Here is a 25,931-nt window from a genome sequence, read left to right as displayed (position 1 = left end):
AATGTTAAAAAAAATTTTTTTTAAAAGAAGAAAGAATTCTGTATAAATTCTTCTGCTTCCAAATAGGTGGGATTTACAATTTAATTTTATCTTCTCATCTATGCAGATTATGAAATCACACAACTAGGGAGCTCATTGAATGGTGACAGGACTGGTTTAGTTTCTGTAATTTAACATAGCACAAACGTTCACACATCTTTGAGAGAATTCTGTTCTTAGTATATTCTGTGCTTCCCCCCCTTCCCCTCTAATTGCCCCTTATTTGTTCTACAAAGTCAGTAAACCAGTACAAACCCCAATTTTATTCTCTGCTGCACTCATTAAACCTTGAATTAAAATAGTTTCTTGTTTTCTTAGCTAGAATTTGGAACGATTGGGTTGTTTCCAAACAAGAGCTAATTGGTGTTGAAGGTATTGAACATCAGTAGTGCAAACACAGGTTTTCGCCCCGCCCCCCTACTTAAAAACCAAGGTTAATGCGAAGTCTAGAGCTTGCTGGGTAACGTGGGTGAGTAAGTAGGTACTGCTGAGAGCCCTGGAGTTGTGACAAGGAGCAGCAAGACGGTGCAAAGGGGGCCTGAGGTTGGTTGCATGTTTCTTCTTTGAAAGCCTCGGTTTGCTTAAGAGCAATGGAAATTCCACATGGAGGAGATAAGGGGTCTGCTTCAGAAGTGGGACATAGCACAGAGGTGCTGGGAAATCTGGCATATCTTCACAAACCCCTCCACACTGCTGGCAGCTACGTCTACTCCCCTTTGAGTAGGATTTGGAAGGCAGGGGTAATGCCTATCTGAATTGCTGCTACACCCTTGCTGCTGAGAATAATTCCTGGCACGTGATAAGGCAGCAAATCTTTGTTCAATTTATTGAATGAATGAGAACTGCTTAGCAACCCTCCCTAGTAGTCACTCAAGAGGCTGTTCTTCCAAGAACTTAAAAGAGACTAAGAAGATATTTCCTCTTTTGACCTAAAAATCCTAATTAAAAAAAAAAAAAAGATGATTTTCTTCATGGGCTTTCAGTATAATTCCGGTGCCTCTAAAAACATGTGGTTAAAAAGGCGAGAAAAATGAGTGTAATGAATCATAGGCAAAGAACAGATGACCTAGTTCGATCAGATTTCAAAGAAGATATGGAAAAAGACAGAATGCAGCTCAGAACGATTGTTCTCCACACTCAACCTTTTAAGGGTACATTTAGTCTGACAGCTCGAAATCTTTATCAGCTTGCTGGAAATGGAGGGTGGGCATGGAAAAGAAAGAGCATGAGTTGAGTGGGGCCCAAGGCCATCATGGACTGGGAAGACTGACCAGTAGGGCAGGGAGCCCGGTGGAGAGCCAGAGGGTATGGAGGGTATGAGGTACCAGGGAGGCTAGTCAGAGAGCTTCCAAGAAGAGAGAAAAAGGAACAATCTCCCAGAGACCCTACCAGCTCGAACCACTGCCAGGAGCCCAGATAGCTACACCTGCCACGTACAATTCTCGGGAATCACTGTCAGCCAAGTCCTGGTGACTGGCAGGCAGCTTCTCTGCCTCCCGAGGCTAGATTCCCTGAAGGCTCACGACTTGTTTTATTCCCTCACCTTTGAGTGCCTTGCACAATTTCTGCCCCACCCTGCCCTCCATTCCGCCAATCCTCAGTGTTCCGGCTTTTCAAAGCTAACTAAGTCCCAGTCCCAACGAAAACAAGCTGCCACACTGAAGTGACTTAGCGCACATATCTTTTGGTGGTTTTTTATTCTTTTATAAGAACCCTAAAATAATACATAATATAATGTATTTAAAAAATGAAATTGTAGTTCCTTCAAGGAACCGCTTAAACCCACGAGGGGATGTCCGGCATGAGGATTCTACAGTTTCCTCTTGTGTCCAGAGCTGTGCTCTCATTGAGGGCAGCACTGGTTGTCTGACCGGTCACATTGCAACCATGACGCCTAAACATTGCTTTCTAGGCTTCCTCATCAGTTTCCTCCTGACTGGTGTAGTGGGTAAGTGCTTCATTTCTTTTTAATTGTTCACGGCTTTGTCTTCCGAGTCTGCTCAAGGGACTGTTAGAAACGGCACTGGTGCTTCTCTGGGCTTTGTAAAAATGTCAGCTTTCTTCTGTCATGAAATGATCAGAACAGACAGGGGGTCAACTTCTGTCTGCAGCCTGACTAACGCCATGCGGCCTTAATAAGTAGCTACCAAAGAGGAGGCATTCAAGAAACTTCACCCAGGACATAGGGACACCCACGTCTCTGTCTCCTTAGCGCTTCCTTTGCCTTCAAGGGACACTATGGCATGGTGATTATGAGCAGCCCCTTAAGCCAGACTGCCGGAGTCTGGATCCCAGCTCTGTCGTTTACCATCTAGAAAACCTGGGGCAATTGACTTGGCCCCCTTGTGCCTCAACTTCCTCATCTGTAGAAAGGGGGTTGTAAGTCACTGGGAGGAATAAATCAGTTAATATATACTGAGTGCTTAGAACAGTGCCTGGCACAGAATAGAGACCATAAGCCACGTGTAAGAATTTGCTGTTGGTTTTCAGAGAGGACTTTTCAAGAGCAGAGAACATCTTACCCCAAGACGCCTCTGATCAAGGCCATTAAACCGCCCCCCCCTCCCCCCCCAATTAACAGGTACCTCTCAGTGTAAATGGTTCAAGTAACTGTTCTAAGACTATACTCAGTGGCTGGTAACATAAAAACAATTCAATCCGTCTTCTTTCAGAAAGGTGTGGATTTGAGTACAGTGTACCTTTGGTCTGCGGCAATAGCAAGGGCTGGTTTAGCCAAATATGGCAGGAATTCAAGCACTACCAAAATGATTCTGGCTCTACATGTTACCAGGCCTGTAACTTTGGGCAAGATCCACAAAGTCTTTAAGCCTCAGCTTCCCCATCTGTAACATGTATTAAAAATGCCTACCTTATTAGGTGGTTGTGAATACGAAATGAGACATAAAGCTTCCAGCACGGTGCCTGATAAACGTTTGATGTTCATACATGTCCAGTGATCAGTGAATGCCAGCCAGAAGGAGGAGGAGGGAAAGAGGAGGAGAAAGAATATCCTCAGGCTCTCAGTGCAGTGTTTTTTTCTTCCCCCACCATTAACTTCTCTCTCCTGAGGGAGGCTCTGCTTTTGGTGTCTGTGGTGGGTGACAGGCAGGCCCTGCAGCCAGATGCTTAGGTACAAAAATCAGCCTCACCGATTTTGTCTGGAAGAGGCAGACCGCAAGAGTACCTCTCTCAGAGAAGAGCTGGGCAGGTTATGTGAGTTAATGCAGGTACAAGCGCTCGGTGCCCGGCACTGAGATTTGCTATTATTGTTGGTGGTGGCGGAGGTGGTGGTATAAAAGTGAGAAAAGAGATCCAGAGACGGAGGACATAAAGGGCATTGAGCCGACACTCCTCGGGGTGGCAGATCAGCCCTAGGCGCAGCCTCTAGGAAATTGTGTGCATCGTGTCCTGAGACTTCTGGAATGCTTATGTGCTATACAGGATTGATCCGGTAGTGATGCCCATGAGAAAAATCAACGCTGGCCGTAGACTCTTACCATGAACACACCAGCATTTGATGCACTGGAGGAGTTCCAAAAAAGAAAAATAAAAGCAAACAAACCAAATAGCAGTATTTGGTTGGTAAAAACAAATACGTAAGGAAATAGCCTCCTTTATTAGACTGTAACAAATCTTAAATGTTCAGAGCTGAGATCAAGGGCTCAGGGCTCAGAAGTATGTTCTGACATCTCAGTGATTTTTAAGCAAACACTTGAAGGAGGTAAAGAAATGACGCATGCGGGGAGAGCAAGGGCCAGTGCAGGGACCCTCGGGCGGGACCACACAAAGCAGGGGGAAGCAGGAGTCAGGAGGCCGCCCTGGAGGGGTGAGGGGTGGAAGATGGACCCAGGGAAAAGAGCAGGATATATTTCCCGACGTCCTCTCCTTCTGCTGGACTTCCTATCCCTGATCAGGAAATTTGCACTTGTTGGGAGGCAAAACTTCAAGTCTGCCCATCTTAGGCTTTGAGCTGGGACTCCTTAATGAAAAGACAGATTAACAAGAGAAAAACAAATTGTTTATTAACACGTGCAGCGCCCATCATGAGGGAGGAACATAAGCAAAGAGTAACTCAATAGCATTTCAACTTATCTAGCATCTTTGACGAAGAACAATACCTTTGCAGGGACATGACAGGACACAGGAAAGCAGTTGTAGGCTTCCAAGGGTGGCAGACTGTGGTAAGGGAAATATATGGGAGGAAATTAATGGAAGAAGGTTTGTTTGCAGACTCCCGTGGTGCCGTTCTGGGCTGATAAGTCCATCTCCAGTAAAAAGAGAATTTGTATCTTGCCTTTAGGCAGACAAGGGAGAGAGTTTTCCTGTGTTTGCTGCTTCTTAATTGCCTTCAGCTCACAATATTTTTTATGTCAAAGAGGCATATTTTAGTGACATATTCTAGTTTCCTGCAGACTCTAGAACAAAATTTTGTCAAGATCCCTTGCTTCCATAGGACTGAATGCAGGTGAGATTGGGTCACTCATTCAATCAGTTGTGGAGGAAAGCACAAGCCACGCCAATACACAATTATCCCCTCTCCTGCCACAATTATTGCCAAGACTCTTTTCAGAACACAACAGGGTCTTGGGCAGTCTCCCTTGATAGCACAGACAGGTTCATCTCAGCAATTATGCTTGGGTTCTTGGAGCCAAGATGCAAACTGATAAGTGCAGCCATTTAGGACTGGGGCGGCAAAGGCTCATCTATCTGAAATAAAGCCAGGTCACCTGGTAGAGGTTAGAGGCCAATGAGGCAAGACCCAGAGACTGAGAAAGAACCTGAGGAAGGAGAAACCGAGTTCTGGGCTGAGTTCCTAGGGTCAAAAATGGTCCCAGGCCAGATTTTGTCTCAGTGTAGCCATAACATAATGGCTCCCAGGAAGGTGGGTGATTCCTTAAAAAAAACCCTCAAGAAAGTCAGGATAAAAGGAACACACTTAAACAGTGTAAAAGCCATAGATGAAAAGCCCACAGCTGATATCATCCTCAATGGGGAAAAACTGAGAGCTTTCCCCTTAAGATCAGGAACACGACAGGGATGTCCAGTCTCACCACTGTTGTTTAACATAGTGTTGGAAGTTCTAGCATCAGCAATCAGGCAACAAAAGGAAATAAAAAGCATCAAAGTTGACAAAGAAGAAGTCAAACTTTCACTTTTCGCAGACAACATGATACTCTACATGGAAAACCCGAAAGACTCCACCAAAAGGTTGTTGGAACTGATACATGAATTCAGCAAAGTCACAGGGTACAAAATCCATGTACAGAAATCAGTTGCATTTCCATACACCAATAATGAAGCAACAGAAAGAGAAATCAAGAAATCGATCCCATTTACAATTGCACCAAGAATCATAAAATACCTAGGAATAAGCCTAACCAAAGATGTAAAAGATCTGTATGCCGAAAACTATAGAAAATTTGTGAAGGAAATTGAAGAAGACACAAAGAAATGGAAACACATTCCATGCTCGTGGATTGGGAGAATAAATATTGTTAAAATGTCAATACTACCCAAAGCAATCTACATATTCAATGCAATCCCAATCAAAATTGCACCGGCATTCTTCTCAAAGCTAGAAGATTTGTATGGAACCACAAAAGACCCCAAATAGCCAAAGTAATATTGAAAAAGAAAACCAAAACAGGAGGCATCAGAATCCCAGACTTTAACCTCTACTACAAAGCTGTAATCATCAAGACAGTATGGTATTGGCACAAAAACAGACACGTAGACCAATGGAATAGAATAGAGAACTCAGAATTGTACCCACAAATGTATGGACAATTAATCTTTGACAAAGCAGGAAAGAGTATTCAGTGGGCAAAAAAAACACAGTCTTTTTAGCAAATGGTGCTGGGAGAACTGGACAGCAACATGCAGAAGAATGAAACTGGGCCACTTTCTTACACCATACACAAAAATAAACTCAAAATGGATGAAAAGCCTAAATGTGAAACAGGAAACTATCAAAACCCTAGAGGAGAAAGCAGGCAACAACCTCTTTGACCTCAGCCACAGTAATTTTTTGCTCGACATATCTCAGAAGTCAAGGGAATTAAAGGCAAAAATGAGATTTTGGGATCTCATCAAGATAAAAAGTTTCTGCACGGTGAAGGAAATAATCAGCAAAACTAAAAGGCAACCGACAGAATGAGAAAAGGTATCTGCAAATGACGTATCGGATAAAGTGTTAGTATCCAAAATCTATAAAGAACTTACCAAACTCAACACCTGAAAAACGAATAATCCAGTGAAGAAATGGGCAGAAGACACGATTAGACACTTTTCCAAAGAAGACATCCAGATGACCAACAGACACATGAAAAGATGCTCAACATCACTCCTCATCAGGGAAATACAAATCAAACCACACTGAGATACTATCTCACACGGGTCAGAGTGGCTAAAATTAACAACTCTGGAAAAAACAGATGCTGGAAAGGATGTGGAGAAACGGGAACCCCTTGCACTGCTGGTGGGAATGCAAACTGGTGCACCTGCTCTGGAAAACAGTGTGGAGGTTCCTCAAAAAAATTGAAAATAGAACTATCTTACAACCCAGCAATAGCACTACTGGGAATTTATCCCAAGGATGCAGGAGTGCTGATTCATAGGGGCACATGTATCCCAATGTTTCTAGCAGCACTTTCAACAATAGCCAAATTATGGAAAGAGCCCAAATGTCCATCAACTGATGAATGGATAAAGAAGATGTGGTTTATGTATACAATGGAATACTACCTGGCAATGAGAAAGAATGAAATCATGCCATTTGCAGCAGCATGGATGGAACTGAAGAGTATTCTGCTAAGTGAAATAAGTCAGTCAGACAAAGACAGGTACCATATGTTTTCACTCATATGTGGATCTTGAGAAACTTAACAGAAGGGGGAAGGTTTGGTTCCCATGGGAGAAGGGAAGGGGAAAAAATAGTTACAAATGGAGAGAGAGGGAGGCAAACCATAAGAGACTCTTAAATACAGAGAACAAACTGAGGGTGGATGGGAGTGTGGGGGGGAGGGGAAAATGGGTGATGGGCATTGAGGAGGGCACTTGTTGGGATGAGCACTAGGTGTTGTATGTAAGTGATGAACCATGGGAATCTGCCCCAAAAACCAAGAGCACACTTTACACATTGTATGGTAGCCAATTTGGCAATAAATGATATTTAAAAAATACAATACAATACAATACAATACAATACAATACAATACAATAATAAGGAAGGTGGGTGAGTGGCCTTGGAGTGGCGCTTTTCATCTTGGTCATTATATTCCTTTGCCATCATGGAAGGACCTGAGGACAATATTTTCTTCGCCGCCATTTACTTCCTCTGGAGCTTGGGAATGGGGTGGGAGGATATCCCTTACGTTTGTGTAGTCAGGAACACAGTTTTTCTGAAACTTTAGTGTGCATAAAAATCGTCACATTCAAGATCCAAAATGCCGGCTTCTAGGTTTCACCTCCACCATGTGCACTTAGAGCAACTATTTTAGGAGATCCTGAGGCCGGTATTACACTGAAAAGTAGTGCTAATAACAATCGTGCCTGCATCCGTGTTCAATGTTTTTCCTTCTCTTTTTATTCCAGAAACCCAGTCAGCCCATGAATCCCTGATGCCTCGGCGAGTACATTTTCAGTCTCGAAATTTCCACAACATTTTGCACTGGCAGCCTGGGAGGGCTTGTACCAGCAACAGCAGTATCTATTTCGTACAGTATAAAATGTAAGTAATCAGCGTTTCCTCCAGCTGATGGAGATGGTCACTAGAATTTCATGTTTGAGAATGCAGTGGAGCGTTAGGATCTTTTTCTCAGTTTCAGAGAGGTTGAGAAGCAGAGGTGGGGACAGGAGGGCCGCGTCTCCTTGGGGACACAACATGCATGATGATGTGAGTCTGTTGGGGAGACGCTTCATCCCTCGGAGACCCAGCGCCGAGATCTTACAGGCCGAGCCTTTGGCTTCACGACGGAGCCCAGCACATAGTGGCCTCTCGGTACATATTTATCTAGTGAATGTTGGACGCACATTGTTTAGCCCATAGCAGGCACTCAACTAACTTGATGCTATTGATAATTGGTGAACAAGCTGTGGGACACATGGACATGAGTGTACACAATATATTTTGTAATTGAAAAGCCATTTTTGAAAACTTAGAAAATTCTTTTCAGAAACGAATGGCTCCTGTAAGCACGAACACAAACCAGAGCGTGCTGCTGCATGCTCCTCTCTGGGCTCTTCAGGATGTTTCTGGTGGATCGTTATCAAAACTCAGATACAATAGGGGCGCCTGGGTGGCTCAGGTCATGATCTCGCAGATCGCGAGTTCCAGCCCCGTGTCGGGCTCTGTGCTGACAGCTCGGAGCCTGGAGCCTGCTTCAGATTCTGTGTCTCCCTCTCTCTCTCTGCTCCTCCCCTGCTCACACGCTGTCTCATTCTCTCTCTCTCTCTCTCTCTCTCTCTCAAAAATAAATAAAGTTTAAAAAAAATTAAAACAAAAAAAAAACATCAGATACAATCAATTCCTTCCCTGGATCCAGGCCTTGGACACACAAGCTCCTGATTTGCAAGTGGCGGGTTTTCCCACTCATACACTTGTTGGGGTTTTCCGAGCCTCCTCCTTCTCTTTCACAGTTTAAGATGCTGGATGAGAGATACTGAGACAGGAGATATTGCACTTTTGCTCCCATGAGTTTTTTCTTAGAAATTCAGAACATCAGATGTAGCTGTGGACCAACATCGCACTTTTTATTCCATCATTTTTATTCCATGTCTCTCGAGCATGGGGGTAGGCTTGAGGTCAGATCTTCCCATTAATTAACCTCTTGCTAACCTCGTAAGAACTATTTCCAGAAGTTTCTCAGTCTCTAAATACTGCTGCTTTTCTCAACATATTTTGTGTAGCAGCTGTAAAATTTATGCATCTTTCCAATAAAAACTGTTCCATGCTAAAAACAGATTTGTGCATACTTGGAGATACTCCAGCATATAGAATATAGGGATTTTTTGTATACTTCCCCCTTAGGCGGTATAAATAGGGCCTGTTTATGGTCCAGTGTTAAAATTGGATTAGAAGTTGTTTTACCATGAAACTAGTGAAGATTAAACTTTAAGATCCCATGGGAGAATTTTATATTTGTAATTTTTTTTTTCTTAATGAATACTCCCAAACTTGTATGAGATCCAGAATGCCTGGATCCATTCCTCTCTATATCGTATTTTCAAGAGCACAATGCAGATTTATATTTTTGAGATCTTTCACTTGGTGAAAGCTCATGGTACTATTCCATCCATGTGGGTCTACTGTTAATATACGTCCCATTTGGGATAGGACAAAAAATGAGCTACCACGTTAGAAGAGAAGCCAACCACAACAACTAAATGTAGCTAGCAAAGACAATGTCTCAACAATAAGTAACAAAAGACATCAAACTGTATCAATTGATGTCACTGGTTTTGCTCTAATGGTGTCCTTTGATAAAATGCTACTGTTGCCATTATATAGTTTACAGAGTATAGAGGCCAGAAGTATTCCTCATTATATGGCCAGAAAGCTAGATTTCAAGTCTTCAAAGCAAACGTTTTGGGAAGACTTTCACCCAGCTTCTAATTTCCACTCTGTTTCCACCATCGTCTTCCTGTGTCTTTTCTGATTTGTGACAGAAAAGGAAGGGAAGCTTTAATCTTCCCTGTTGCTGTTACATCGTCCCATAGTCTTGGGCTGAGTCAACCTGTTTCTTTGACTCAGACCTTTCTATCATGGGCTCCCCTCCTTCACACCTAGTTCCTAATTACAGGATTTCCTCACTATTAACCCCTGCCCCATTTTCAACAAAAATAGCGACCAGATGTGTTGGGTAAGCAACACCTGAGATAAAAAGTGGTAGCGACTTCTCAGAATCGGCCACGTTACTCAACAGCAGGCTGCTGAGAAGCGAAGAAAACCACAGGGTTGAAACCTCAGAAGCATTAAGGATGTGGGAAGCTAGTACTCAAAAGTGGAAGTTGGTTCATATACTAGAAGAATAACTTCACTAAGTATTAAAAACCCCGAAACCCCTTTGCTAGGGATACAGAAGGTGTCTGTGTGGAGTTTTTCTTTCAGCAAGATAACACTTGGATTAATAAGAATAAAATATTTGTAAAAGATGCTTGATGAGAGTAGCCATAAGCTTTCACAGGGGTGCTGATGTTGGAGGACAAATCTCAACCCATTTAAAACATTCATAGACTGAAAAAAATGGATGACTCCTTCAATGGGAAGAAAAAAAAAAACAAAACCTCAGATCTTTGTCTTTTCCTTCTATAGGTATGGACAGAGACAATGGAAAAATAAAGAGGACTGTTGGGGTATTCTCGAATCCTTTTGTGACCTTACCAATGAAACATCAGATATACAGGAACCTTACTATGGAAGGGTGAGGACCATCTCAGCTGGGATCCGCTCAGGCTGGACCATGACGCAGCGCTTCACTCCCTGGTGGGAAAGTGAGTTCCATGGAGTTCCTTTACATTTGCTCTTCCTGACCCCAAGGAGCCCCATAGAGCAGGCCCTGTGCTTTGCTGAGGTCTACACCATCATCTCATTTGACCTATTTCTCAGAACAACCCTAGAAGATGACTTTTACTGAGGTCTACACCATCATCTCATTTGATCTAATTCTCAGAACAACCCCCAAAGATGGCTTTTACTATCTTTATTTTATAGCCCACAAAACCAAGGCACAGAGGCTCCAGTAGGTGGCCAGGTCTCATGGCCTGTACAACCCAAGTCAGGATTCACATTCTATGGCATCTGACTGCAGAGCTCACAGTCTAGCCTGCTACCCAATTGTTACCTGCTAGGACAAAAAAGTTTTAGGCACTAAGAAAGAAGTCTAGTCCTTTTCTGAGCATGGGGAATAAGTTCTTGAAAATACTCTTCAGGAGGATTCTCTGTTGACGAAATTAAGACTTTTAGTCATCTCCCCAAAGGGAAGACCAAAAGCTTGTTCTTGTATCCATTCCTCAATGACATATACTCTTTTTCTCAGTCATAGTCCTAGAATAATATAATCTAAAATATAAGTTATAAGAAACCATGACCAACCGACCTTATATAAAATAGTGAACAAAAGGGAAAGAGTAAAAGGAAAGCACTTAATTTACATGTACAAAAACATGCATAACAAAACAAGAAAGAAAATATGGATATCTACAACAGTCCTTAAAACTGCGACTAGTCATGTAGCTCTAGTTAATATTTATAACTTCTCTCATTATTAACTCAACATTTGCTTTCTTTCCAGGTAGCACCTCAGCTCTTCACTCTTGAGGAGTTTAAGTCTTTTTAATCTTTACCATATTAGTTGAACATAATTTTACATTAATTTTTATCACTGAAAGTAGGAGTTCTAAGAGGCATCCCAGGGGGACACTAAGCAGACTTCTACCTGACCCTGTTGTGTATATAGCAACTCTGCTTCCCCTGGAGAGTCAGAACCAATTGCCCTAGACAACACAGGATCTCATTTTCTCCGTGGTGCCTAAATGGCATAAAGAGCTCCAAAGAGGAGGCGGTCTCAATTTCCAATTTTTTGAAACCATTGTTGTTCTAATCAAGTGTGATTAGAATGGCTTGGAAACAAGCCATTTCATGAGTTGCTCATCATGTTTAACAGCAAGAATTGCCCCTCCCATTTCCACTTATATCCTAGACTGGTGAGTGCTGTCTACGGAAGAAATAGCACCATATATTGGTCACAAGATTAGAGCATATACCAGCTCATGTTCAACTTCACAAGGTGCTCTCAAACTGAGTTTTCAATTAGCCACTTCACCTTCCCATAAAACCAGGGGTTTCTAAGTGATGGGATATATCAGAAGGTCAAATACTCCTGTGGGTATGAGAGTAACTTCACCTCTTCCACATTGACTTAGTTCTTCCGTCATAAACAACGTCTCGTCAGGTACTATGCTCATGAATAAGGCATCCATTACATTCATGGTGGGTGGTCAGGGGGGCTGCTGATAAAAGCGTTGACGCAGAGAAGACAAATCTATAATCAGAAAAGTGTCTATTCCCCTGTCTCTTTTCCCCTCCCTGTTGGAAGGGATGAAATATATATATATATATATATATATATATATATATATATATATATCTACTATATAAAGTGAACTATACTAGGGGTTCAGCACTGGTCCTCTTCTATTCAGTGGTGTCAATCCAGCTTTGAAAAGGGAAGTCCATATTTTTGAATCTATATAAAGTCTCCATTCCTTTCACAGAACCATTTTGCTCATGAGCCTATGGAGCAAGTATGAGACACTGGGGAAATAAGTTTTCACTGCCTCCACCTGGAGTTTTTAAAACAACTTTATTGAGATATAATTGGCACCCCTTACGTTCCCTATATCATGTGTACAATTCAGCGGTTTTTAGTATATTCACAGACATTACAACCATCACCTATAGTCCATTTTAGAACATTTTCATCACCTCAGAAAGAAATGCCCCACTCTTCGGCTATCGCCATCCTATTCTCTCATTTCTCCAGTCCCTTAGGCCAAGGCAATGACTAATCTACTTTCTATATCTATAGAGTTCTCAGTTCTGGACAATTCACGTGAGTGGAATCATATAATATGTGGTCTTTCATGGCAGGCCACTTTCACCCAGCATAATGTTTTTAAGGTTCATTCGTGTTGTAGCGTGTATCAGCACTTCACTTCTTTTTGTGGCTGAATAGTGTTCTAGTATATGAATATGTCACAGTTTGCTCAGCTGATAGACATCTGAATTGTTTTTCCATTTTGGCTATGATAGTGTTTCTATGAACACTCGTATACAAGTTCGTGTGTAAACAAATGATTTTATTTCTTGTAGGTATATACGTAGGAGTAGAATCCCTAGATCTCATAGTGACTTTGGTTTAATCCTTTGAGGAACTGCCAGACTATTTTCCAAAGCAGCTGCACCATTTTACATTCCCATCAGCGGTGTATGAGGGTTATGATTTCTTCACGTCCTTAGCAACACTTACCTAACCTTTTGATTATAGCTGTCTTAGTGGGTATGAAGTCGTATCTCGTGTGGTTTTGATTTGCATTGCCCTGATGATTAATGGTGTTGAGTATCTCTTCATGTGCATATTGGCTGTTTGCAAACGTCTCTTGGAGAATTAGCTATTTAGCTCCTTTGCTCATTGTTAAATTAGATTATTTGTCTTTTTATTATTGAGTTGTAAGAGCTCTTAATATATTATGGATACTAGTCCTTAGTCAGATATATGATTTTCAAATATTTTCTCCCATTCTATGGTTTGTCTTTCCACTTTCTTGGTGGAGTGATTTGAAACACAAATTTTTTTAATTTTTATGAGGTCAATCTATTTTTTCCCTGTTGCTTGTGCTCTTGGTGCAATATCTACCAATCTCTTGCCAAATCTAAGGCTGTGGAGGTTTATCTGAAGTTTTTAAAAGAGTTTTATAGATTTAGCTCTTACATTTTGATCTTTTTCCATCGAGTTCATTTTTATATATGGTGTGAGGTAAAGGTCCACCTTCCTTCTTTTATAAATGGCTATCCAGTTGTTCTAGTGTCATTTGTTGAAAAGACTATTCTTTTCCCTCCAAATGATCTTGGTGCTCTTGGTGAAAAAAAGTTAATCATAGACCTGTGGGTTTATTTTTAAGTTCTCACTTTGATCCCAATGATCTATACATCTATCCTTGTGCCAGTACCACACTGCCTTAATTACTGTTGCTTGGGAACAAACTTTGCGATTGAAAAGTGTGAGCCCTCCTACTTTGTTCTTCTTTTTTCAAGATTGTTTTGGCTATTCTGGGTCCCTTGCAATTTCATATCCACCTAGTTTTGAAAGCTTCCTTTTGGTAGGTGTATTTTGCTTTGCATTCACATGGACACAGAAATACTTGCTTCAGGGTCCCTCCATATACCTCTTACCCAGACCTCCTGCCACCAACTGAGTGTATATAATGTTGTAGCAGTCCACTTCTGGCCAGTGCCATCATGTCATGCAGAACCTTCTGGGAAACAGGCTTCTTTTTTTTCTTCTTAACCAGTCATAGGGGACTCCTCAAGATGCCATAACTATAAAGGAGGAAGAAGTGATAAGACAGTATGTATAGTTGTGCTGAGAGGATAAACCACCTACTTTTGTGAATTAATTTGATGTTAAGACCTGCTAGAGGCTAGACTCCTATAATCTGTTTCCACTTAGTGTTGGCATGTTTTTGTGCATTTTATGAGTTTCTGTATCAGAGGACATCCAGTTTATGATAGGAAACTCAGACCACATGGCTCCTTGATATCCCTTGATTCAAGCATTCATTTTCTATCAGGGTTCAGGAACAAGGAAATCTGGAGCTTTTTTCAAAAGAAACATAGTTGTTTCCTAAAGTGGGTATGACTTTGTTCCAAAACATCCAGGGACTTAGAATTGCCACAGTCTCTAAATAGCATCCTGATCTGTCACAGATACTTTGAAGATTGTTGGATTTTCTGGATCATAAAAGACAAGTGGTAGAGTAGCTTGTTTGCAACATGAACTAGTTGAGAAGTCTGTCATTTAGTCTGGGTCCTTCTCAAAGCTGAAAATCTTATGGGTTACTTTGCAAATGGGTAGCACATCTAAATACGGTATGTGTTTCCTACAAAATGCATAGAGGCCCAACAAACCCAGTGGACCTTTCTTAGCAGTAGGGGATGCAAAGTGAAATAGCTTGTCTTTCACTTGAGAGGAAATGTCTCAACAAACGCCAGAGGAAATATAGCTCCAACATATTTCTTACTCCAACATGTTTCTATAACATGTTTCTTACTCAAGCATCTATAGTGCCTAGAACTCTAGGCATACCAAGTTCAATCAGTGTCATGATATCCCGTGGTAAAAATATCAAAGACTCTGTAGACTCTATGTGATAAAGATCCAGATGACAATGAAAGCCAAGTGAAAAGAAATTGTTCTGATGCTTTCTAATTATTGGACAAAAGGAGGAAAAAATTCCCCAAACAATAGCTCTATTGATTGGCTCCAGAACAGAGACACTGTAACTGAATAGCAATTACACCGTGGTCATCACCTGAGTACATGTACAATTATCCCTTTAATTATTTAAGATCCATGGTTTGGGGAGAGGAGGGTACAATTCAAATAAATGACTTAAGTGGGGGAAGTGACACATTTCACTGCCCCGGCATTTTTCAAGGTGTTTTTGATGGACAAATTTTGTTCAAAAGAGAAATTCCATTGGCTTCCACTTGGCCTTTCATCCCATCATAACTTCCATGCCACAGATCAGGGAACCAGAATGGAAATGAATTCTGTCAGTTGTGGTGTACATCTTATTAAATTTACTTTCATTGCCTGACCTCTATAAGAATGCACTATAAGAGGTATTCTGAGTCCCCAGAAATTATCATCAACTGAGAACCAGGGTCCCATTACTGGCCAGAGTCTATACATACTTACCTTTCTTCAATTCACAATTACCCTCTGGGAAAGGATGAAAGATTTATCATAAAACTGGTAGAATCTTTGCTTCCAAATCTCACCCTAATGACCTAACTAGTGTAATGTCCAATTAAATCCAAACTAATTAGATCATGTCCAGAATGCTAGATGGAATTGAATTTAGAAAAAGACATCTTTAGTTTTGCAAATCTTCAACCGGTAAGAGAATAGAATGGCAATTGGGTAAACTACCCATGGCCTCCAGTACAGTATTTCTTGGAATAACTTGAGAGTGAAGCCCAATTCAATTCAGCAATTCTCTGGTGGAGGAAAGGAGACTGCACACCTAGGCTGATACACAGCACTGAGGGGAATTTTCAGAGTAGTTTTATTACTATATTCAAACCTACAGATGGGGTCAACTTCAAATTTATTTCTCAAACAAAGCTTTCTTGAGTGTGATCCGTTAGGCTAGTTGGTAAGATTAGCCAAAGATGTTGGCTGAGATGAGCTGAAGTTTTGACTCAATTCTATCTAAATTGAGATAGTGTTGCATTAAGGAGGTTTTGTGTTCTTTCTGTATGACTGCCCCAGGAAGGAACAAACCTCTAAAAAACAACAAAAACCTTCTTCCAAGACCACTTAAGAAGAAGAGTAAGAAAGCAGTGCATCACATAGTCAAAACTGGAGCTACTCTTGTTGAAGAGACAGGAAGAGCCCTGCTCACTTGCCTGTTTCCTTACCTCCAGCTTTGTTTGCCTCTCTTGCCACAGGTCCTGAGGCTTTCTGAAAAAAATGTTTTTAAAAGCATGTTGTTAGGGATAATAGAACAGCATGTTCCTAGAGTCTATGATACAGGCCTAATGAATCAACTGGATGCACTGACTTAATGTGAGATCCATTTCTGAACAACAGGGTGTTGCTTTAGGTTAAGGGGTTCTGACTCCTGGTATCTATCTAGGGACAACGCAACATTAAAAAAAAACTTAAGTTAAAGCAGCATTTGAGGCTCAATATGATTTTAGTCTTATCTAAAGCCATATTTTCTTGGATTGAAAATAGTTGTGGAGTTTTGGAATAGATCTGAGTTTCTAATGGAATGACTTAAAAATCATTCAGTAATGGCTGAATGACTTTATGCATGCATTCAGCAAGTATTTATAAAGCACTTCCTACGTTCTGGGCATTGTACTAGGTCCTGGGGAGAAAATAGCAAGCACAGAAGACACAAAGAAGTTTCTTTCTTCATAGAGATTCCTGTTCAACGGGGAAGACAGACTTTAATAAGATAATAATACAAATAAACATAAAATGATACCAATGACAGGTGGCACAAAACAGACCCACGGTGCTATGAGAGCCTAGTCAAGGAGGGACATGATCAGGGATGTCAGGAAAAGCATGTCTGGGGAAATGGCACTTGAGCTTGTATCTAAAGATGAATAGAAGTTAACTAGATAAGAAAAGGTGGACAAGTCCAGGCAAAGGGAATAGCATTGGCAAAGGCCCTCTAGCAGGAGGAAGCATGACAGGTACAAGAGACTGAAAGACAGCTGCATGGTGATGAGGGGCAGGCAGAGGGGCTGTGAAATAAGATGGGACTGGAGAGATAGACCAGGAATGAGAATTTTCTATTACGAAGTTATAGCATCCTCCAGAAAGATATAAAGTGATTTTAATCAGGGGATGATGTGATCAGATTTGTGTATTGGAAAGATCAATTTGGCTGTATTTGGGAAGTACAGATCAGAAAAGGAAGAGACTGGATACAGGGAAGTGAGTTAGTGAGTTCCTGTACTGGCCTGTAAGAGACAGGATTTGGCTTAAATTAGAATAATGGAAAGGACTATAGAAAATTTATCATTGAAGGGACATTCGGTAGGAAAAATTGGCAGGGCCTGGAGATGGGTTGCATAAAGAAGTAAGGAAGAAGGTACATGTCAAAGATGACTTCCAAGCTTCTGGCTTGCATAACCGGATGAATCACTGAGATATTTTTGGATGCCACTGATGGGAAAAGACCAGTTTGATGGGATGGAGAATAATGGAGACCATAAGTCAGTTTTGAATATGTTGACTTTAACATGCTTTTCAGATATCTAAGGGAAATAGCTATACAGATCCAGGACTCTATTAGACACAAACTTGTGAGCCATTTGCATGTAGTACAATGGGCCTTGATAGGATTGTCTAGGCAGAAAGTATTGAGGAGTGTTGAATAAGTCCAGGTATCTAAAGGATGCCTGAGTACAAAGTAGGAGGAAACCAGTGAGTCCATTATATTTGTGAATGCTCCGGGAAGCTAATGCTTCAAGGAGAGAGCAGTCGAATGAATTGGTCTTGGGAGATAAAGTAATCTTAAATTGTCCATTGCAACAAAATCACAATTCAGTGCATGGGTCAAGAATGGTCACTCAGTTACAAAGCTCAGCATCATGGACCACACAGTAGGAGCTCCTGTGATATCTGCAGCCGGGCTCACTGGAATTCTAGGCCAACACTGGAAATATATACTTCACCTGTATTTAAGGTTAAATATCACATTAAACAATAAAAATTTAAGATAATGAACGCATACATTCAAAGGACAGGTTCTGCATGCATATGATTAAAAGAAAATTCTTCATAATAACAGCTTGGGCCAGAAGGGGCAAGGATTATCAGTTTATGTATAAATACATTAGTGAGAAAGAAAATACACAGTAGTATTTAACCTTGCCAGTATTCATCTTTAACTAATGTCTACCAATTGAAGTAAGTCTAAACTCTGAGTCACATTTTAAAAAGAGGACTGGATTTTTTTTTTTTTTTTTGGTTTTTTTTTTCTTGGTGTTAGATATGTGACAAGAATGTTAGAAATATGTTTTTTATCCAGGAGAACATTAAACATACATTAAACTAGCCTACAGAAAGCAGTAACTCTTCTCACCTTGCAAGAGACAGACAAGGGGTCTACGGTAACTTATCACTCAAATTTGGAGCAAGGAAATCACAAACAGGATTAAATATCAACCACTTCACAAAATTAAAGTGTAAAAAAGGGGGAAATCCTTCACCTTCAAAACAATTAGGCAAAATTTCCGACAATTGGAAAGTGAATTAACAACTTTTGGTTTCAGAGTAAATGGGATAGGGTGGGGGTTTGTGATGGTAGAAACTGTCCTCTTCTAAAATGCTTAGAAAGTCTGGATAAAACATAACCTTTTTTTTTTAACTCTACAGAAGAACATAAAAGAAAATAAAGGAAATCTCCTGGGCCTCCAAAGCAAAGTAACTGGAACCAGAAGGGAAACCAGAGGGTAAACAAAGGGAAGGCTTGCTGTCCTTGAGGGCATTTTCCCAGACTTGGGAGCTAGGCCCTAAGTGGTAACAGCCCCCACCCCTGGGGCAGGAGACAAGGCTGTAGGTCTACACAAGGTGGGGAGTTACAACTAGTACCCTCATAAAATCTTAGACCCTCGAAGAGCTCCTATAGATAAAAGAACAGACTAGGGAGAGCCCTTCTGAGAAAGAGAGGAAACAAAGGAGGGTGTGTGTTTTAGTCTCCACTCTGTCAGCAGTCAGGTGTTTTCCTAAATTCATAAAGTCTTGAGATTCGAATATATCGAACTTTTGAGTTTCAGAAAACACCATCTTGAGATTGTACCAGGTTGATGGTGCCACAGGGATACCCTGCAGACACAAAACCAAATACAGTGCTGAGAAGCAACACAACCCACATATACGATCATTTGATTTATGTTCATAGTTTAGTTCAGTGGCATCACTATGGTCTAAACAAGATTAGATCAGTTGGAAAAATAATAAGTCTTGTTCCCCTACGTCACCCATTTACAAAACCGAGTCTGGCTGGACGAAAACAATAAAACTTAGCAACTACAGCTTGTGAGCCAAATTGCCTGCTTCTAATTTTGTAAATAAAGTTTTATTGTAACATAGTCACACCCATTCATTTACATTTTGCCTGTGACTATTTTTGCACTGCAAGCCATGGCGAAGTTGAGCAGTTACAACAGACACATGCGGCCCGAAAGCCTGAGGTATTTATTATCTGGCCCTTTACAGAGAATATTTGCTGCCTCCTATTCTGTAAGATAACATGGGAGAATATTTTCATGGCTTTGGCATAGCCAGATCCCCAAAAAGTGCTGCTGATGAAGGAAATAACTGATAAATTGAACTACACGAAAATTAAGAACTTCTGTTTATCAAAACGTACCATTAAAATAATGAAAACACAAATCTCAGAGAGAAGATATTCACAGTGCTATATTTGACAAAGAACTGTGCTCAGAATGTACAAAGAACTCTTACGAATTAATTAGAAGAAGACGAGGAAACCAATTTAAAAAAATGGGCAAAAGACTGGAACAGCTGTTCTCAGAAGAGGACATCCAAATGGCCAATAAACATGTGAAACTCCATTAGTCGTCAGGGAAATGCAACTTAAAAACACAAGGAACACAATGAAACACACTTCCCAGAATAGCCCAAATTAATTTTTTAAAAATAATAATGCCAAATGTTAGAATGTAAACAATGGGAACTTTCATATGCCACTAAAGGGAATATAAATTGGTGGGTCTCCTGAAGCATGGAAATATCTATAAAAGCTAAACCTACATAAAACAACCTAAGCCTATGAATAGATAAATTGTGATATACATATAATTAAATACTACATAGGGGCCCCTGTGTGGCTCAGTCAGTTGACTGTCCGACTTCAGTTCAGGTCATGATCTTGCTGTTCGTGAGTTTGAGCCCCACACCAGGCTTTCTGCTGTCAGCACAGAGCCTGCTTCGGATCCTCTGTCTTCCTCTCTCTCTGCCCCTCCCCTGCTCATGCTCTCTCACTCAGAAATGAATCAACATTTTAAAAAAAATACTACATAGCAATCAAAAGAATGAACTCTTGATACATGGCAACAATATTGATTAGTATATATATACTACATAATATATACGTTAGTTTGGTAGGGCTGTCACGGAATACCATAGATTCCCTGGCTGACACAACAAAAATTTGTTTCCCCACAGTTCAGCCAGAAGTCCAAGACCAAAGTATCAGCAGGTTTGGTTTCTTCTAAGGCCTGTCTTCCTTGGCTTGGCTTTCTCTCTGTGTCCTCACATGGTCATCCCTCTGTGCTCACGCATGTCCGTGTCTTCCTGTAAGGACACCAGTCGTATTGGAGTAAAGCCCACCAATACCACCCATGAAGTCAATATGGCTTCATTGTACTTTAATTAACCGCTTCCAAGTCCCTGTCTCCAAACAGGGTCATATTCCGAGGTACAGGGGGCTTAGGACTTCATCCTATGAATTTGCAGGGGACACAATTCAGCCCGTAATTTAAGTATCTGTGTCTGTATCTACCTATATCTATATGCATACCTATTACTATATCTATATATCTATATAACTATATATCTATATACCTATATCTATCTATATCTATATCTCTCTATAGACCTAGATCTAGATATATATATAGAGAGAGAAAGAAACCAGTCACAAAAAAGTGTATATTGCATGATTTCAAAAACTGATATATGCAGTCATAGAAATCAGTACAATTGTAGTTATCTTCTGGGGTTAAGTAATTGGAGAAAACATGAAGGAGGTTTCTAGGGTGCCAGTAATGTTTCTTAATCTGGATGATGGCTATTCAGGAGTGTTTATTTGTAAAGATTTGTTGAGCCATATGATTTACTTATTTGTCAGTATCTATCTTATAGGCTAATGAAAGTTTATTTAAAATTTAAAAATTCAGGGATGTCTGGGTGGCTTAGTTGGTTGAGTGTCCAACTTTGGCTCAAGTCATGATCTCATGGTTTGTGGGTTCGAGCCCCACATCGGGCTCTGTGCTGACAGCTCAGAGCCTGGAGCCTGCTTCGGATTCTGTGTGTGTGTGTCTCTCTCTCTGCCCCTCCCCTGCTGTGCTCTCTCTCTCTCTCTCTCTTTCTCAAAATAAATAAATAGACATTAATTTTTTTTTAATTTAAAAATTCATACTTACATGGCAGAGGAAATACCACGATCACATGGTTCTCTCAAGGCAGAGGTCATCCAAAGCACTCAGGTCTTTCTGACACCTGCAATTTCCTCAAGCAGGGGAACTCAGCTGCGCAATTTCTGTTCGTGGGGAATTTCGCACTGTCCCCGATTTAAAAAAAAAATTAAGCTAAATTAGATTAAAAAATCCAAACCAAAGCAGTGAAAAAAGAAAGTATCAACTTTAAACATGTGCTCAACAACAAAAACACAAGGGAGTAGATCAATATAAGCAAGTTTGGAAGAAACAGTCATCTACCTTACTAGCACTTCAAGTACTTATAATCGTGGAAGCATATAGCAAAATAAATAAGTTTAAAGATATAACAGAGAAAATAAAAGCATAATCAAAGGCAAAATATTATTTTTTAGGACCAGATAGATTGAAAAAGACCCAGAGCTCATCAAAATGAAAAAAAAATCATTGATACAGTTCAGACATGGCCAAATAGTAAATTGGTGGATTGGAAGACAGGTCTGAAAAAGCCATTCAGAATACTCTGCTGAGGAAAACAGATGGAAAAACCAAAGTTAAGATATATAGAGAATCAAGTAAGAAATTCTAACAGGTGTTGAACTGAAATTCCAGAAGAAAAGCATATATAGCTCTTTATGCACTTGTCTGTCTAGCTGTCTAGCTGTCTAGCTATCATCATTCTTATCTACCAAGAATGGTTGATTTTCAAGAATTATAGAAGATATGAATTTACAAACTGAAAATATGTAACGAATACCAAAAAGGAAGACAACAACAAATCCATCATAGAATTAATTCTTCCTAGAATTGCCATTAGTTAATCTGAAGAAAATTAAAGTGTTAATTTATCCAATTTTCTTTCCTAGTTCATAATGATCTGGTTAATCATATCAAAATGCAAGGACCGAAAATTCTCTCTCTGGATCCTTCCCATGCTCTTCCATAGTACATAACATAACCCTGTTGAATTAATTTTATAACAACAAGTCTTCAAATGGTTTTAACGCTGCTTTGAAATTTCGCATCTTTAAGAACCTACAAAATATTTGAAATCTCCACCCAAATAACTTTTTACACCTCATTTTACAAAACAATCACTATGAGTTGGGGAAATGATTGATAAATGTCCTCTTAAAGCTGAATCAGGAGGTACCAGTCTTTGCAAATAAAAAATTATCTTTAAAGAGAATTCTCAGACATTCATATTTTAGGTGTCAGAGTATCTCTTCATAATGATTTTTGCCAGATCTCTGAACTTAGTAGTGACTTGTTATTATGTATAATGTGTCCATGTGAAATATTACATTATTTTAATGATTTGTCAAATTTTCCCATTCTTTCTCCAGCGAAAATTGATCCTCCAGTCATGAATATAACTCAAGTCAATGGATCTTTGTTGGTGATTCTTCATGCTCCAGGTTTACCATATAGAGACCAAAAAGGAAAAAATGTATCAATAGAAAATTACTATGAGCTAGTATATCGAGTCTTTATAATTAACAATTCAATAGGAAAGGTAAGTTCAGGTGAATAGGTAAGTTTGGTATTTTTCTTTTGTTCATTTAAGTAACATTTTAGCTCTAAAGTATGTCCATTCTTTTGCCACTCAATTCCTTTTACTTTTCTTTACCTTTTTTTTTTCAATTCCTTCTTACTTCCACCCTCATTGATAAGCAATTTGTGACTGGCATCACCATCAGATGTGTGTGTGTGTGTGTGTGTGTGTGTGTGTGTGTGTGTGCTTTTGCTCAGCTGGTCTCCACTTCATCCTGCCTAGTTAATCTGGAGAAATTAAAGTGACTATCTAAAGATTGGTGCATATATAAAGATTGGTGTTAACAATATTTAATTCCTTTTGATGACCACAAATACTAATTTTTATGGATTTTACACACTCTTTAAGTGGCTTTTGGATCACAGCATTATATATTTAGGCCAATTTTGTTATAGTATTTTAATCCACCATCTGTGCCTTTATCTTGTTTGATAGTTAATTGAATGTTCCTTTTTGGTGTCTATCTAAGACAAGGTTCCCATGGTTGTAAGGAACAGAAACTCACTCAAACTGGTTCAAATAGAAAAGGGGAGGGGGAAGGGAGGAGCTTAATAAAACTCCCAATAAACAAGTGATCTTAGGGACAGGAAGGAACAGGAAATAAAGTGCTGCCGGGCTTCGAAGGGACAGGGAAGGACGGATAGAGAAGAGAGTCTTAAAGGACCCCAATCCGTGTCTCTGGCCATGTTGCATGTCTACAGTGGTCTCCAAGTCTCCTCCATTTTCCTCACTGCACAGCATAAATTCTTGGAAAAGGGATTCTGGCCATTGAGTCAGCCAGTCAACAGCCCTTATGTCGCATGTACACAGCCATGACCTGTCCCTTTATCAGGCTCTGAACTAGGACTCTAGAGAAAGAGGATGTGTCTGGGAAGAAACCCTATAATCCAACCACTACCGAGACCGTGGACAACTTCTTAATAATAGAGCAAATCAGTGACTAACTGAAAGCCATTTGTCATCTCACTTTTCCCCTTATGTACAGGAACAAAAGGTATATGAAGGAGCTCACAGAGTTGTTGAAATTGGAGTTCTGGCACCTCACACTGCTTACTGTGTAGTGGCTGAAACGTACCAGCCCATGCTGGACAAAAGAAGTCGGAGAAGTGAAGAGAAATGTGTGGAACTTCCTTGAAGGGTTCTGGAGTGCTCCACAATATGGAAATCAAAACTCTCTGAGAGCGGGATGGCTCATGTTTGAAGGATCTCACTGAAAGTTGTGCTTATATTTTCTTGAGGCGGTGTTCACCATTAATTACACCTTGGGGAACTCTTTGTTTACCCATTCTTTCTTCCTTTCCATTTTACTGGTAAACTAATTTAAGCAACATGGCTCAAAACATTAGAATTTAAAGAGGAGGCAAAGAATAAAGTCCTCTCGGAATGCGGAACTTTGTCTCTGAATGTAACATCCCAACCACAGCCTGCATTGTTCTAAGACAGCTGAATAAACATTTAAGAGACAAGGTAATAGTAGACATTTAACAAAAGAGAGTTGGATTAATTTTTTTTAAGAGAGTGCTACAGACAAAAGCAATCTTGAAGCAATCCTTTTTCACTCGCTATTGAGACAGTTCACTTGACATAGATATGCCAATTTTTACATAAATGGAACTTTTACATGAATGAATATTTTCCATGCATTTCCTATTTTATATGAATGTACTTTTTCATACATTCATTTTCTGTTATAAAATATTTCCACTTAATGAGCCAATATTTTCTTTCAACTTCTATTCTATGTAAATACAAATAGCATTTGAAAAAAAGACTTCTCATGATCTCTGGATTAGTATCTAGATTAATATTGACAATAACATCTAAATACCAAAGGAATCCTATGCAATACAATTTCCCTCATTTAATACATACTCACATTAAAGGTTTCTTTTCTGTGTTTGTTTTGTTTTGTTTCTTAATATCGCCCTAAAATTATTCATCCTTATTCTCAAAATCAAGTAAATACCTTTCAGCAACAAAGTGAAAAGAAATTTTGACTCCAATTTATACCACAGTTACCACTCAACCCTCCTGGCAAAGGGTCCTTGCTGGTGGCACCATCGCCTTCTCTCTGCACAAGGATGTTATGAATGACAGTTTGAGTGGGGGGGTATGGAGGGTGGTTGGGGACCAGGTAGAGAAGTTGGCTTGAAGCTGAAAGCATACAGTGGGTGGTAGGTTTACTTGGAAGAGGGACTGGTGTGAGTGGAGATTATAGGGCCAAAGAAAACCCACCAGTGACCTCCCAGAAGCTCCACCGCCCCCTGAGCAAAGGTCTGGCCTAACGCTCAGGTTAGGCAACAAAAAGCTGCCTTCTCCACTTTGGGTTCAGTCTTGTATGTGTGTTTAAGGCTGTCTTTCTTGTGAAGAGATACATATCATAGAATATTTGTACAGTTCCTGATGAAAACTGCTCCTAAACATGATAACAATACAGTAATTGCTTCGGGTTATATACAATTGCACACAATAATAGGTGGATTAAAAATTGCCAGAATTGCATGGAGGGAGAGAATAAGAGACAGAATAGGAGCTAGAGAATTAGTTTCATTGCTCTCCCATATGGTCAAAATGAATTTGAGCACAGATCTAGAGACAATCTCAGCCCAATACCAAGAACTAACCATAAAACTGGATGAAGGGATGGTCATTTCTCCAGGCACATCCCTCAGCAGGTCCAGGCTTCAGTCTGTCCACATTTGCAGTCCACACTGTATCTTTAGCCCTCACACTTGCCCACAAGGCAGTCATGATTATCATGAAATAGATGGTCACTCACCTTATAGGCGAACCTCTGAGAGGTTGTGATTTGATAAGGTCAAGAGACCACATCTATCTACTCCGTAG

General features: G+C 40.2%; 1 protein-coding gene and 1 pseudogene across 1 annotated transcript; both read left to right on the top strand.

Moving 5' to 3' along the window:
- Positions 1-1,712: 1,712 nt before the first annotated feature.
- IL22RA2 (interleukin 22 receptor subunit alpha 2) lies at positions 1,713-24,266 on the top strand. The gene is made up of 5 exons (XM_007096385.3): positions 1,713-1,987; positions 7,633-7,768; positions 10,352-10,530; positions 22,876-23,045; positions 24,070-24,266. The coding sequence occupies exons 1-5, from the start codon at positions 1,774-1,776 to the stop codon at positions 24,217-24,219; spliced, it is 849 nt and encodes a 282-aa protein (XP_007096447.2). The 5' UTR covers positions 1,713-1,773; the 3' UTR covers positions 24,220-24,266.
- On the top strand, positions 21,510-21,663 carry LOC122238971 (annotated as a pseudogene).
- Positions 24,267-25,931: the final 1,665 nt, after the last annotated feature.

The sequence above is a fragment of the Panthera tigris genome, chromosome B2 (assembly GCF_018350195.1).
Source record: "Panthera tigris isolate Pti1 chromosome B2, P.tigris_Pti1_mat1.1, whole genome shotgun sequence".
NCBI lineage: Eukaryota > Metazoa > Chordata > Mammalia > Carnivora > Felidae > Panthera > Panthera tigris.
Note: the sequence above shows the minus strand (reverse complement) of the source record. Positions and strands in the feature narration are given on the sequence as shown.

Bases quoted from the DNA above. Each gene is read 5' to 3' on its own strand.
- IL22RA2 (XM_007096385.3), top strand. From the start codon at position 1,774: ATGTATTTAAAAAATGAAATTGTAGTTCCTTCAAGGAACCGCTTAAAC. The intron at 1,988-7,632 runs GTAAGTGCTTCA...TTTTTATTCCAG, and splicing joins CCTCCTGACTGGTGTAGTGG to AAACCCAGTCAGCCCATGAA. The intron at 10,531-22,875 runs GTGAGTTCCATG...TTCTTTCTCCAG, and splicing joins CTTCACTCCCTGGTGGGAAA to CGAAAATTGATCCTCCAGTC.